General features: G+C 37.7%; 2 protein-coding genes across 2 annotated transcripts in view; one reads left to right on the forward strand and one right to left on the reverse strand.

Moving 5' to 3' along the window:
• The first annotated feature begins 318 nt into the window (after positions 1-318).
• On the forward strand, positions 319-1,299 carry LOC107723133 (type-1 angiotensin II receptor-like). The gene has a single exon (XM_016531660.1). It carries the CDS (start codon positions 319-321, stop codon positions 1,297-1,299), a length of 981 nt encoding a protein of 326 aa, XP_016387146.1.
• Positions 1,300-2,858: 1,559 nt separating this feature from the next.
• Positions 2,859-13,649, reverse strand: part of LOC107723134 (phosphorylase b kinase regulatory subunit beta-like) — a 68,667-nt gene continuing 57,876 nt past the window's right edge. Inside the window, exons 19-32 of the mRNA XM_016531661.1 lie at positions 12,538-12,642; positions 12,228-12,310; positions 12,062-12,152; positions 9,839-9,897; positions 9,505-9,667; positions 9,345-9,426; positions 8,823-8,880; positions 6,931-7,021; positions 4,889-5,091; positions 4,588-4,722; positions 3,792-3,921; positions 3,522-3,629; positions 3,256-3,396; positions 2,859-2,888 (exon numbers count right to left, since the gene is read on the reverse strand). Of these exons, the coding sequence (XP_016387147.1) occupies positions 2,859-2,888; positions 3,256-3,396; positions 3,522-3,629; positions 3,792-3,921; positions 4,588-4,722; positions 4,889-5,091; positions 6,931-7,021; positions 8,823-8,880; positions 9,345-9,426; positions 9,505-9,667; positions 9,839-9,897; positions 12,062-12,152; positions 12,228-12,310; positions 12,538-12,642 (1,479 nt within the window). The remainder of the gene's footprint in view (positions 2,889-3,255; positions 3,397-3,521; positions 3,630-3,791; positions 3,922-4,587; positions 4,723-4,888; positions 5,092-6,930; positions 7,022-8,822; positions 8,881-9,344; positions 9,427-9,504; positions 9,668-9,838; positions 9,898-12,061; positions 12,153-12,227; positions 12,311-12,537; positions 12,643-13,649) is intronic.

Consider the following 13,649-nt stretch of genomic DNA (forward strand, 5'->3'; position numbering starts at 1 on the left):
AATTTTTTAATTACATTTTGGTTTCACATTGATAGAGGCATAACAGACACTGTACTAGATCTATGAGATTATGAAAGAAAAACAATCATGAGAACTCTTTGGCAGACACTGTACTAGAGCTATGAGATTATGAAAGAAAATATTTAATGAGAACTCTGTAGCAGACACCTGAGATTATGAAAGTAAAAAAAAAAATCATGAGAACTCTGTGGGTGTGTATGTCAGGAAGTGATGAAATAAGTTATAAATAAGTGTGTAAATGTGTAAGTGGTGATCACTGAAGAAGTCGTCTTAACACGACACTAGTGTGTCTGTGTCATGCTGAACCACCGCGAATCCAGTGTAAACTCCACCAGCTGGACTACAGCTAACCTGGTCAGCGGTGGTCTGATGGGTCTCTGCTTCTTGGTTGGAGTCCCTGGTAATATTGCAGTAATTGTTTTCATACTTCATCATTTCAAAAAGGACAATTTCACTGTTCATCTGATGCTGAATCTGGCAGCTGCGGACATCTTGTGTTTGATAACCCTGCCTGTGTGGATCTACAGTGAGCTAGAGAGCATTGACAAAGTAACCTGCAAGTTTTTCACAGCACTCGTCTACTGCAGTGCATACTCAAGTGTGATAACAGTAACTGTGCTGAGTGTGTATCGTTGTTTACGGATTCGACATCCACAGTTGTGGTCTAGAATGAGCAAGAGAAGAGAGAGAGCACTGCTGATCAGCGGTTGGTCTCTGGCGCTGCTTTTCTCTTGTCCTGGTGTACTTACACAAGAGATCATTCAAAGTGGATCCAAAATGGAGTGTGAAAGAATCCTGGAGTCAAAAGACAGTCGTATTGTTGCTCTACTGGAGTCATTGCTTGGATTTTTTCTTCCTTTCACAATCATGCTGACTTCATATTATTGCTTATACAAAACGGCCACACAGGGAGCATTCAGATGCAGACACAGACCGACTAAACTGGTCACACGGATTGTCATAGTTTTCTTCATTTTTTGGGCTCCACACCAAATAATAAAATTAGAGGAAATCTGTGCAAAATTTTTAGGATCAGAGCCCGTTCTATCTCTTGTCAGTGACATTGCTGGAAGTCTTATATTCATTAACAGTTGTGTGAATCCATTCCTCTATGCTTTTTCCTCAAGGAGTTTACATAAACGCAAACAGCCAAAGGAGTCCATGGTAACTAAAGGCTCACAACATTTACAGAGGGATCATTCCATAGCAGTGAACAGCTCACTAGTAAAGCCTAACACCTTGCACTTAACAATCATGTCATCTCAACATATGCAGTAGAAACTGGACAATGATAGAAGCACCTTTTAAAAATGCATTTTGATGAATTTCAGATAGCTAAATACATAGCATTTTTAAAGAGTTTTTGATGAGTTTAATGCTTTAATTTCTCTCTAATCGCATCTAATCACCACTGTAATGCAACAGTGATTATCACTTTGAACTACAGTGCATACATGAAAGTAATGTCTAAACAACACATGATCATAGTGGGTAATGTTTAGATGCATGCTAAGTGGGTAATGTTAAGATGCTTCTTTATTGAAATGTAAAATGCATTGTTTTGTGATTTGATGTATCAGTCATCATTAAGCCCTTGTTGTGTGAACTGTTTTTAGGGACTGAAAGGGCTATATTGGCATTTGCAGTTAGCATAGTACTGTACAAGCTAATGACAATACAGTAGCTTGCTTATCTGTAAGCCATGTGTGCAATAATGTTGGAAAAGGTACCTAGTTACTAGAAAGAAAAAAACCCCCCACTATTTTAAAAACTGCTGAGCTGTTGTCACAAGTACAACAATATCAGCTGAGCACTAAGTTGCTGTATTAGTTTTTATCGATTGTTCCTGTTTCCAATCAGATCATGTGTATTTCTCAGAAGACATTGAATAAGACAGCTTTGTCAAAGACTGATATGGTTTGGAATAAATAATAATAAAGGAGGTCACATTCTTTGGAAAACCTCCAGTTCTTTGAAATTCCTTCTTCATTTTGTAAGAGGTCTCTGAAATCTAAATAGATAACCACCAGAAAGAATGGGGAATTGTTACAACAAAAAAAAAATAAATAAATAAATAAATAAAAATCCATATAAAGACCATCTCCTTAAGATAGTAACACTTCTGCGAAAGGGTTTGGAACTGCAGCAGGCATTTAAATTGCATAGCGGTGTATTTGTAATAGAAGCAAATGCAAAATTGATTTTTAGGTCAAATTAAAGAGGTGCCACAGATTCTTTGTTTATAATGAGGATTCGTTGCATCACTGGTAAAAGTTATTCATGAAGTAGTGGGAAAAACTAATACAATACTGCTGACAATTCAACATAATACAAAATAAAACTTAAATACACCACGGCACAAAAGTTTTCTATTTTAAATAAATGCTGTTCTTTTAACAAAAACATTAAGCAGCACAAATGTTTTCACGTCTGATAATAAGAAATGTTTCTTGAGCATGAAATCATCATCCTAGATTATTTTCTAAAGGATCATGGGACAGTGTAGACTGGAGTAATGACTCCTGAAAAATTAGCATTGCCATTAGGAATAAATTCAAATAGAAAAGTTTTAAATTGCCATATTTCACAATATTACTGTTTACAGTATTTTTTATCAAATAAATGCAGCCTTGAATATAAGAGCCTACTTTCAAAAACATAATAAAATTCTACTAACCCCAAACTTCTGAACAGTAGTGTATGGCACTTTCAGACATTAATAACATTAATAACCCATGTGCAATTTCTATCTGATACTTAAGAGCATTTATTACCTGCTCAAGGCATGTCAATGTGATGCAAAGATTAAGAATTACAGTATCTAATTTCCACTCATCTCATCTACCCAAAGGTGACCCTTTTGTGGACTAAGAGGGGACAACAGTGAAGTCAGACTGCACTTCAGCTGCACGTGCACACACACAGGCACACACACGCACGCACACACACACACACACACACACACACACACACACACAGAGACTGAAGACTGGAGTAATGGCTGCTGAAAATTCAGATTTGCCATCAGAGGAATAAATTACATGTTAAAATATATTAAAATAGAAAACAGTCATTCAAAAAATTTCAGCAGTATTTCTGATCAAATAAATGCAGCCATAAGTGTTTTCAAAAACATTTAGAAATTTTATTTACCCCAAACTTTTGAATAGTAGTGTATATTGATCCAAACATTAACTGAACTAAAAAGCTTTCACATATTAAATCTGCCCTCACCTGTTTCTCAGATCCATCCAGTCTGCTGCGGTCTTTCTGAAAGTCAGCATAAGCATCCTTAACCAACCGGTCCAAATCCACAGCCTCCTGCAACTCCAACTCTGGGTTTCTTTCCAGCACAACTGACACCACCATCAACAGCTGCATTCAGGTCATGAAAGACACAAAGACACAGGGTCAAACAGCAGGTGAATGATATGTCAGATTACAAATTCAAGCATTGCAAAATAGGTAAAAGGCTGCGGCAGGACCAAATTGTGCCTAACCTCCACAATGATCTGCCTGTACTCAGGCAAAACAATGTTCTTCAATGTGTCTTCCACCAACAAGGAAAAATTCATTTCATACATGGTCATATCTGATAGAGTAGGTTGCTGCAAAAGAGTGAAAGATTGAGGTGGTCATCTCATACTGCAGATATTCTGAACATATTTAAAATGATCCTTTAATGATAATTATTTATCCAGGCCTATTTGTCCTCAACAATACCATGCTTAATATCTTCAAAAAATGTTTAAACGATTTAGAAGAGTTACCTGAGGGAGATGTTTTCCTCCAACCGTGATGCCATTCCGTGTTCTTTCCAGGATTTGCCAAACACGGTCATAGAAGCCGAGAGGGGTGCGGTTGAGGGAGCCATCGATCTGACGTCTATTGAGCCATGATCTATGGAAGTATGGAGGATTCAAATTAATCCTCAAAACTGTTGCAATGGAGAAATCATTGAATGCTAACTAATTCTTTTGGGAAAAAAGTTATTTTTCTTTTCAAACTTTTATGTCAGTAGAATTGTTTTATGCTTTTCGAAAGAAGCCTTTTATGCTGAAGAAGACCACATTTATTTGATCAAAAATACAGTAAAACAGTAATATTGTGTAGCGTCTGGACCAATCAAACACACAATATATATTTCGTTAGCTATATTTAACAAATACTCTGTAACACCCCTCAGTTAACTAGTAATGAAATTTATATATTTTTTTAAATTACTATTTTATATGTTACTATTTGTCGTGCTAAATTCTATAAACCAATAAACACACACACACACACATTTTTTTCTTTAAAACAAAAGTCTTAATGAGCCCAATTTTTTTTTCAGCTGTAGTCTGACATTGTGAAACAATAAACTAATACACCATTACAGCTCCATTATCAGAAGACCATATTCTCTTACTTCTTACTTGATAATTAACCTCAGCTGCCCAATTAAAAAGGGTTAGGATTAATCAAATGATGATAAACTGTATACTACTGTTGTGTTTGGACACAGCAGATAATTCAGTCTTGGCAGGTATCTAGAGTAACACACAAATGGTGGGCATCCTGCACCTGCCAGTCTGCTGAGGCTGGAGGACATCCAGCAGGAGCTGTTTGACATCACTAGGGGACATCTGGTAGATGTCCTGAGGTGCCATGTCCCCAGCACGAATCTTCAACTCATGCTTCATGGCTTGAACAATCCATCTGATTGAAAAATAGGCACGACAAATAAAGTTTGCTTAAGGTAACCTATGTAAATTATTGATAGAGAAGATATGTGCAGAACCTATTGCAAGAGATGTGATTCTTAATGACGTGAGCATGTTTTATTATTTAGGCTCATGCTGTGAAACTCTTGGTGATGGCGTACCCCATACGGATCTTCAGCATGCCACTGAACAGCTCTGGGTTGTTGGAGATGATCCAGCCAATGTGGATGACGAGCTCCTGCTGTAGCACGGCCTCTCGCTCGCCATGGGGGCTGCACTTGCTGTATATGATGTCTTTAATGACCCCTGGAGACAGGGGGTTAGAGATCACGATCTCCTCATGCCCAAACAGGCCGAGAGTCACCTGGTAACACAGAACTACCGTCAGTCTGTATCATGATGGATGATTTCTCAGAGATGCATTTTTTTTTTGCTTGTTTCATTAAAAGCCATTTTCTCGGAATGGGTTTTAATGTACTGCAATGACTCAAACCAGGATTATTCATTTTAAAATGTATAAATCCAACCTGATCTCATGGGAAAATTGAACCGTTTTATGAGGGGGTGATTTTGTGTGAATTCGTACAATGCTATTTGGGAAACGTACTATTTTTAGAGAGAGCGAAGGTCCACTGCTAAATCAAAGTCGTATGAAAACGTACGAATGAGATCATACAAAATTGAATGAAAAACATATTGACCAAATGTGTTACCAATTGACAAAAACATAAACCAGTTAGGAATTGCCATGAGAGTGTGTTGCATAAATCACAAAATCACCACACTCCAATGCAACAATTTTTTTCAAGAAAAACTCCCATAATATGAATGAAACTGGTAGTAAGCTTATACAAGATGTTCTTTTAAACACTGAAATTACAATATTATTACAGTGGCCATGAGCCAAAAGTAAATGTTACTTTATACCTATATATATATATATATATATAGCTTTTATTAAAATTGTATTGGTTTTGTTGTTATTGTTGTTTTCAATCAAATTAGCTTATATTATCTACATTTCAAAGCAAAAAAAATTATAATAAAAAATAAAAAATACATTAGAATGGCATGCTTTATCCCTCTCTTATGGTATATGGTGGGTCAAATCAAAGGTCATCAGGGGCCAGCTTTGTCCCATGGGCCCTGGTTTGGGCATCTCTGATATACAGGAATACCACTGTATTAGACATCAAAATCAAGTGGCATTTACAGTATATAAGAAAGATAGCAGAAATCAAGGTTTGTTGGCTTTTAAAATATAAAATCTTTTAAAAGCTATTTGGGTACTTTGTGGTTGTCAAAGGTTTGTGGAAAAAAGTCACCACGAGACGTTACATCTAGTAAAACGTCTAGTATGATATGTTAGCAGACGCCACTTGATCTTTGGTTATATTTTATCTATGTAATGAAATGCATATATTTTTAAGTGTGGTTTAAGTATGTGGTGGCTTGCTTTGCATGACCTGCTGTTCTCCTTACAGTTCCCAGCAGACATCAATATTGCTCTGCTATGGCAATTTACCCAAATACACATTAAGTAGGGAGCACACAGAAAAGGGCTCCGCTTCTTTAGATTAAATAAGGCTAGGTCTATAATTCTACATGCAGGTCAGCTCAGACTGCTCTTGTATGCAAGGAATGACCCATTTTCAAACCAAAACGTACCCACTTATCTTAACCACAACATTAGGCCCCTAGAATGCAATTTATATGCAGATTCACTGCTAGCGCGCTACTCTGATGAATCATTTCACAACCACCAGAGGCCAAACAGGCCTATGCTGGGAAACTATGGCAGTTCATTAAACAAACACTCCACACCACACGTAATGTCTGTCTCAACACAAAGCAAATAAAAGGTAAATGTACAATGATGTTAAATGTAATGCACAAACAATGGGATGGTTACAGGAGTTCTGGGTAAAAGCGATTTTGCTGCAGAAGCGTCAAATGAAAGGGCAGCAGGTTAGCTTTGTCAGTGATGACGGATGCAATTAGATGCTATCACGTTGCATAATAGGAAGAGGAGTCCATCATGATTTTGACATACATTTGATGTGAATTTAAGGCTAATTTTAACCTACTTATAGTCAGTGAACAGTAAAACGTTTGCAGGAAATCCCGGATTGAAATTCATATTTTTGACTTCAGTTTTTATTCATACCAATTATTTAGGCCCCTGTTCCTGATTTCCACTTACCTGCTTGCCATGCACTAAAACGCTAGTAATGCTCGGTGCAAGGCTGTCCACTAGTTTAGTTAAGAGACTGGCAGCAAGGCGCACAACGGACCTGGTGAACACAACACAGTACAAACATAAATGGGACTGGACTATAGCCTATTACAAAATATAGGTTATTCCTAAAATATACACACTACTGTTCAAAAGTTTGGGGTCAGTAAGATTTTTTTTTTTTTTAAATAAATGGATACTTTTATTTAGCAAGCATGCATTCAATTGATCAAAAGTGACAGTAAAGATATTTATAATGTTACAAAAGAATTCTATTTCAAGTTCTATTTCAAATGAAAATGTATCATAGTTTCCACCAAGATATTAAGCAGCAGAATAACTGTTTGCAACATGAGAAATGCTCCTTGAGCACTAAATCAGCATATTAAAATGATTTCTGAAGGATCATGTGACACTTAAGACTTTAGTAATGCCTGCTGAAAATTCGGCTTTGTCATGACAGGAATACATTACATTTTGAAATATATTAAAATTATTGTAACAATATTACTGTTGTTACTGTATTTTTTTGATCAAATAAATGCAAACTTGGTGAGCATAAATGACTTCTTTCAAGAACATTAATACATCTTACCAACCATAAAGTTATGAACACCACTGAATAAGACTTGCTGTCTCATAAACAATGACAAATTATGTAGCTGGAGGTCAGAAGTAATTCATTTCACATATACTGCATCACCAAAAAGAACTTTGTGAACCACTTCTTTGAACTTTAGATAAAAAAAAAAATCTAATTGTAATGCAGCATAATGCTCATTTGAATAAATGAGATGTTGTTTTATATTCCAAGATTTTGACCCCCTGTAGCATTTAAATCCTCATTAATATTTAAAGCTGGGCCCTCTGGGATGAAAACGATCAGGAGAGCTCTGCATCTCAAAGTGACAAAGTGGCACTGGGCATTCAGAACCTGCTGTTGTTGTTCCTGGACTACACTTTATAATACAAAGTTATACTTGCTACACTTTTGTAATTTACATGCCCATTAATTTATTTGGTAAGCGCTTTTATCCAAAGTCATCATCTCACAATGTATTCAGGGTATTCGTTTTATAAGTAGGTGCATTCCCTGGAAATTGAATCCATGACTTCAAGCGTAATTTGAGCTACAAGAACCTATTTTAATGTTCATGTTTAGCTGATGGATTCCTTTGAGGAATTAATATCAATAGGTGTTATGGACAGGTTATGCTGTCACAAGACACAATAGGGTTTAGCTCACAAACAAACTGCAAATGAGACCGTTACAGTGGTAACCCCAGCTATGAGACACCAATTTGTGTTATGAAGGATATAAAATAGCTCACCTCCAAAAAAATTACCATATGCGCAATATAACAATTATAAAAGGAAAAGACAAACAAAAAGTAATGAGCTGCATGGCTTCTCTGTGCATGATCATAACAGCTTGAGTGAGCGGATGTAATGAAAAACAACAACAAAGGATGAGTGCTGCGTGCTCATGAGTTAACACATCCGTCGGCACAGAGTCAACAGTTACACAACACATGCAGAGGTTGTGTGCCCCACTGGCCAATTACCTGCTTGCCATGGACCAACATAGTGGTTATATGGGGAGCTATAGAACCGGCAAACTTCTGGATAACGGCCGCAGCATTACGCACCGCCAGCCTACATGAGGTTTGCGAGTTTAAAAAAATATATATGCGCATAGTGTGTTCAGTTGTATATAACATTAGACATATACAAAGAAGAGGTATAAACAAAAATAGCTATAAATATATCAAGAGTTTCTCATTTTTACCCCACAAACGAGAAAATAAGTGCAACTCTAAATGCTTCTGGAGAGTGTGGTGTAAAGAGGAAACTCTTACCAAAGCTTCCTGCTGCCAGCTCTTCTGTAGATTCTCTCCAAGTCATCTTTAAGATTCTCTGAACATAAAGGAGGGTTAAGAATGGCACGTTATCCATAAAAACACATATTTTCAGACAACATCCATGGAGCATTTATGCCAAAAGGCACGTGGAAGCTCCAGATTGCAACATAAAATCACATATAAGCATATATTTAATCGTTCCACGCTTGTTCAATTGGTCCGTTTAAGAGTGTGAACCGTCTTGAGCTACGAGATAAACTGTAACTACGGGAATTAAGACCGTGACAAGGGTGTGAGCTAGCATTGCCAACCCACTTGCTTACCCATGAAGGCACTAAATGGATTACAGCTGTGGACATTTCATTCAGATGAGCTTTAAAAGCAGCCATGCGGTAAGAAGTGTCCTGTGGCTCTTTAAAAAGCTCACCATTTTAATATTGCTGAAATACTTCAGCCTTACACATTTAATCATAAAAATGCTAGGAAAAACTGCCATAGAAATCAAGAGAAACCACATACCATTTCTACTGAAGAAGTCAGGGCCTTCTTTTCTGAGGAGAATACTGGCCAGCTGGGCTTGACTGGCCAGACAGTCACAGTCCTGATAACAGAATATGAGTTATATAAAAGCACCTACAGTAAACTCATAATCACACATGGGCAGGATAGTTAGGCTCACATTGAATTTCTGTAGAATCTCAAATGTGGATTTATGGAACCATTCCTCAATGCTGATCTCGGGCTGCTGCTCCAGGTCAGAGGCGTTCGGTGTGCTGGTTTGACGCTTCACTTTCGAGTGCTTGGGCAATTCCAGCTCCTCAAAGCTCTTAAACTCTGGGATCCTAAAGCAGAACATAAAGGAAGGTACTGTGGCAATAGGAAATGGAAGATGAATCTGAGGCATGCATTAGGAACCGTGAGGGTAATTTGTTTCTATTGCCTCAATAAGCGAACCACATTGAACATAAAGGTGGAGAGGAAGACAAATGGTGTAAATGGAGGTTAATTCTTACTCAGCTTCATTGATACGAAGGAAATCCAATTGTTCCACCACAGCGCCTGATATCAGGGTCTACAGAGTTTCCACAAAGAATGTTACATTAGACCGAAGGGAACACACAGGCGTTCAGACAAGACATGCAATGATACATGTAATATGTCCTAAATGACTGTACCGTAAAAGAGTATTTGCCCGTTGTGATATTCTCTATTATGCTCTCTATGGCTATATAAAATGAAATATTTCACAAAGGGAACCTAGTAGAGAGTATTATAATCATACAGTATGTATTATAATTATTAAAAAAAATTTGATAATACAGACTCATATCAATCCTGTTAAAAAAAAAAGTTATTTGATATGAGCCATGCTTATCTCTGTCAAGGTCTTTTGGCAGAATCTCAAGGTCTTATCTCTATCGAGGACTCTTTCCAGCCATTCAGATATGATCTTAATCATTGCTCTGCTGCATCACCCAATTACACTTAAAGTCAGCACAAAATGTAAAGTCACCCTATCTATTTTCTAAATACCATCGCTAACACTCTAATCAAATTGACCTTGTAATTTATGTCATAACTCAATATCCTGGTGAAATGACACGCCTCTCTGGTGATGTATGCCAGAATTCTCCAACTTCATCGGAAATCTATTCTGAATGCAAACTCGTATTCAGACCAACCTCCATCCAATCAACAACCAACAGACAGAACAAGACCTCACCATTTTCTATTTGATAATCCATTTCACTCAGGTGTACATCACAACACGAAAAAAAAATTGTTACATCTGTTAAATTGTGACTCTAAGCTTCAGCTTGCACACAGATGGTTGGACATTCTCCTTAAGAACTGTCTATTATTACAGCCTGTAATTCTAACATTCTGTTATCTTTTGAAACTTCTGCATGAGGTACTATTGTCCTTAAAGAAATGTTGACAGGTTGACCAGCTCTGTGAACATTTACCACAACTCAGGGTCTAATGGCTCACATTGTGTTCAATGGAGTCCGTGAAACTTAAACTTTTCAAACTAATATAGCTCAGTCTTTCTACGGTCTGTCTGTAGACGTTTTGAGGTGACTTCACTATAACTGAATGGCTCGATATATTGAACACCATTCGAAGATTTGGACTCATTAACATTTTTTGAAAGAAATTAATACTTTTTTTTCAGCGAGGATGCATTAAATTGATCAAAAGTGACAGTAAAGATATGTATAATGTCTTCTTTCAAATAAATGCTTTTGGACTTTCTATTGATCCAAAAATCCAGATTGTTTTAAACCATGATTTCCACAACAGCACAACTGTTTTCAACATTGATATAATAATAAAAAGACATGTTTCTTGAGCACCAAAACAACATAGAATGATTTCTGAAGGATCATGTGACACTGAAGACTGGAGTTATAGCTGCTGAAAATTCAGCTTTGCCATCACAAGAATAAATTAGATTTTAAAATGTATCATAAGAGATTTCTTTCAAAAACATTAAAAAAAAATCTTACCGACCCCAAACCTTTGAATTGTAGTGTTTACACCAACTCAACAGGAATGCTTGTAGTAAAGTCTGCTTGTGTTCAGTCGTCAACAAAGATTTTATTGACTTTGTTTCAAGGCAAGGGGGCAATATGAGCACCTGATTACTTTCTTTTTTATTAATTATTTAAATAATAATTTCAAAACCATGCTTTGTGATTTCTCAGATTTCCCTTGTCTAATTTTATTTAACAAAATGAAACTATTCAGAGAACTATGAATTAATATTTTAATAATACATTCTCTTCTAGGGGGAAGTCGTGGCCTAATGGTTAGAGAGTCGGACTCGTAACCCAAAGGTTGTGGGTTCGAGTCTCGTACCGGCAGGGATTGTAGGTGGGGGGAGTGAATGTACAGCGCTCTCTCCCACCTTCAATACCACGACTGAGGTGCCCTTGAGCAAGGCACCGAACCCCCAACTGCTCCCCGGGCGCCGCAGCAAAAATGGCTGCCCACTGCTCCGGGTGTGTGTTCACGGTGTGTGTGTGTTCACTGCTGTGTGTGTGCACTTAGGATGGGATAAATGCAGAGCACTAATTCCTAGTATGGGTCACCATACTTGGCCACATGTCACGTCACTTTCTCTTTCACTTTCACTGTCACTTTCATGTGGGAAAAGGTGGGGAAAAGCTGGTTTTGGAAGTCAAAAAGACTTTCACATTCAGTAAAATCATTTCTTGTAAAGAGCAGCACACCTGAAGTCTGTCCACGTGAACTTTGACTCCTCCAATGTTTCCCTTCTTAAAAGATGCCAGCATGTCCAGTATGGGGTTGAAACGGCTTCCCCTAGCAAGAAAGATATCACATTTCTGTACTTCTCATAAACAAAACCAGGATCTGGCCGACGGGAGAGACTCTTACTTGATGTTGTCCTCTCTGATAAGGGCAAGGAAGAGAGGACGGCCTGGCATCTTCCAGTACTGCTTAATAAACTGCAAAGCATTCTGCAAAACACATGCAAACACAAACGCGTTAATACAGTGCAGACAGCAGGAGAAACGCTCTGTAACTCTGAGGGCTGACGCTGATGATTTATGGGGAATGTTTCTGTCCATTGCCCTAAATTTGATTCTTTCTTTATATAGAATGACAGACAAAGTATGGGACATAAAGTGAGCCCTCTTCTTACATCGTCTGAGGAACCAGTGAGGTGTGGTATCACCCAACTCACCTTAATATCATCTATCAAAAGCATGACATCCTGGGACAAGTAGAAGTCGCTAAGATCGAAGACAATTGGATAGCAGACCACAGTCTTTCCAAGGATTCGATAAATCTAAGGGGGAGAGAAATGACCCATTGTGTTACATGCAACTATATGGATGACTGGTAGATCTAGACATATACTTTACCTCAGACAGCATATGAAACATACCATCCATTCTGCACAGACAGACATATGAACATCCCTCTAACTCTCTCTGTATTTCTGTGAGAAGCTGCATACTGCCTACTACTGTCATACTAAACGTAATCGATTCTCCATCAAATACAGAGGATGATTACTCTGGAGTTCCTATTTTTATCTTCCCCAAATGTCATCATGTTTAAAAACAATGTAGGCAGTGAGGCTCAGCAGGATTTGGAACAGAACAATCATCTATAATTCATATTTGTGTCTAGTTAAAGGGGTAGATCACCCAAAAAGAAAATTCTGTCATAATTTACCCTCATGCTGTTACGAATTCATTTGACTTTCTTTTCTGGAATGAAAAAATGAAATGTTCTGAAGTATTATCCATTTTTAATCCAATATTTTGAAGAATCTCTATGACAAGTAGTCTTAGCCTCAGATGTCATGCCCACGGACCGTTGGCTGAATGTCTGATGCATACGGCACACAAAATTGGAAAAACTTCAGGAGTTTTGAAGTCATCATCGGATTGGTTGAATTATACTGGACTTCCGGGAGACGTGACGCCAAACCCCCTCATGGAAGAAGCAAGCCATCGTGTTTACAACTGTGACAATGAGCGTTTATCAGGATTTTCAAAAGTATGTGAAATATGTAAAGTTTGCGGCATAGACTCTTTAAAATGTGTCCAAGAGATTTGCACACCGGTCTGTTAGTGGGGGGACATTTCCACGTTCCTAAACATGACACGGCACAAAACTCAACGTGATTGGTTGCTTTACCTATCAGTCATATGTCCTCTTGGGCGGTCCTTGGCCTTTCAAAGTGGCCAAGGTTCCCAGACCTTCTGCCGTCAGTCTGAAGGTCTGGCTACGGAAGACTATATGACAAGTGACCATGGCTGAGCTCCAAAAAAAGACACTACGACA

The sequence above is a fragment of the Sinocyclocheilus rhinocerous genome, unplaced genomic scaffold, assembly GCF_001515625.1.
Source record: "Sinocyclocheilus rhinocerous isolate Xijiao unplaced genomic scaffold, SAMN03320098_v1.1 scaffold725, whole genome shotgun sequence".
In the NCBI taxonomy this organism is placed as follows: domain Eukaryota; kingdom Metazoa; phylum Chordata; class Actinopteri; order Cypriniformes; family Cyprinidae; genus Sinocyclocheilus; species Sinocyclocheilus rhinocerous.

Bases quoted from the DNA above. Each gene is read 5' to 3' on its own strand.
- LOC107723133 (XM_016531660.1), top strand. From the start codon at position 319: ATGCTGAACCACCGCGAATCCAGTGTAAACTCCACCAGCTGGACTACA.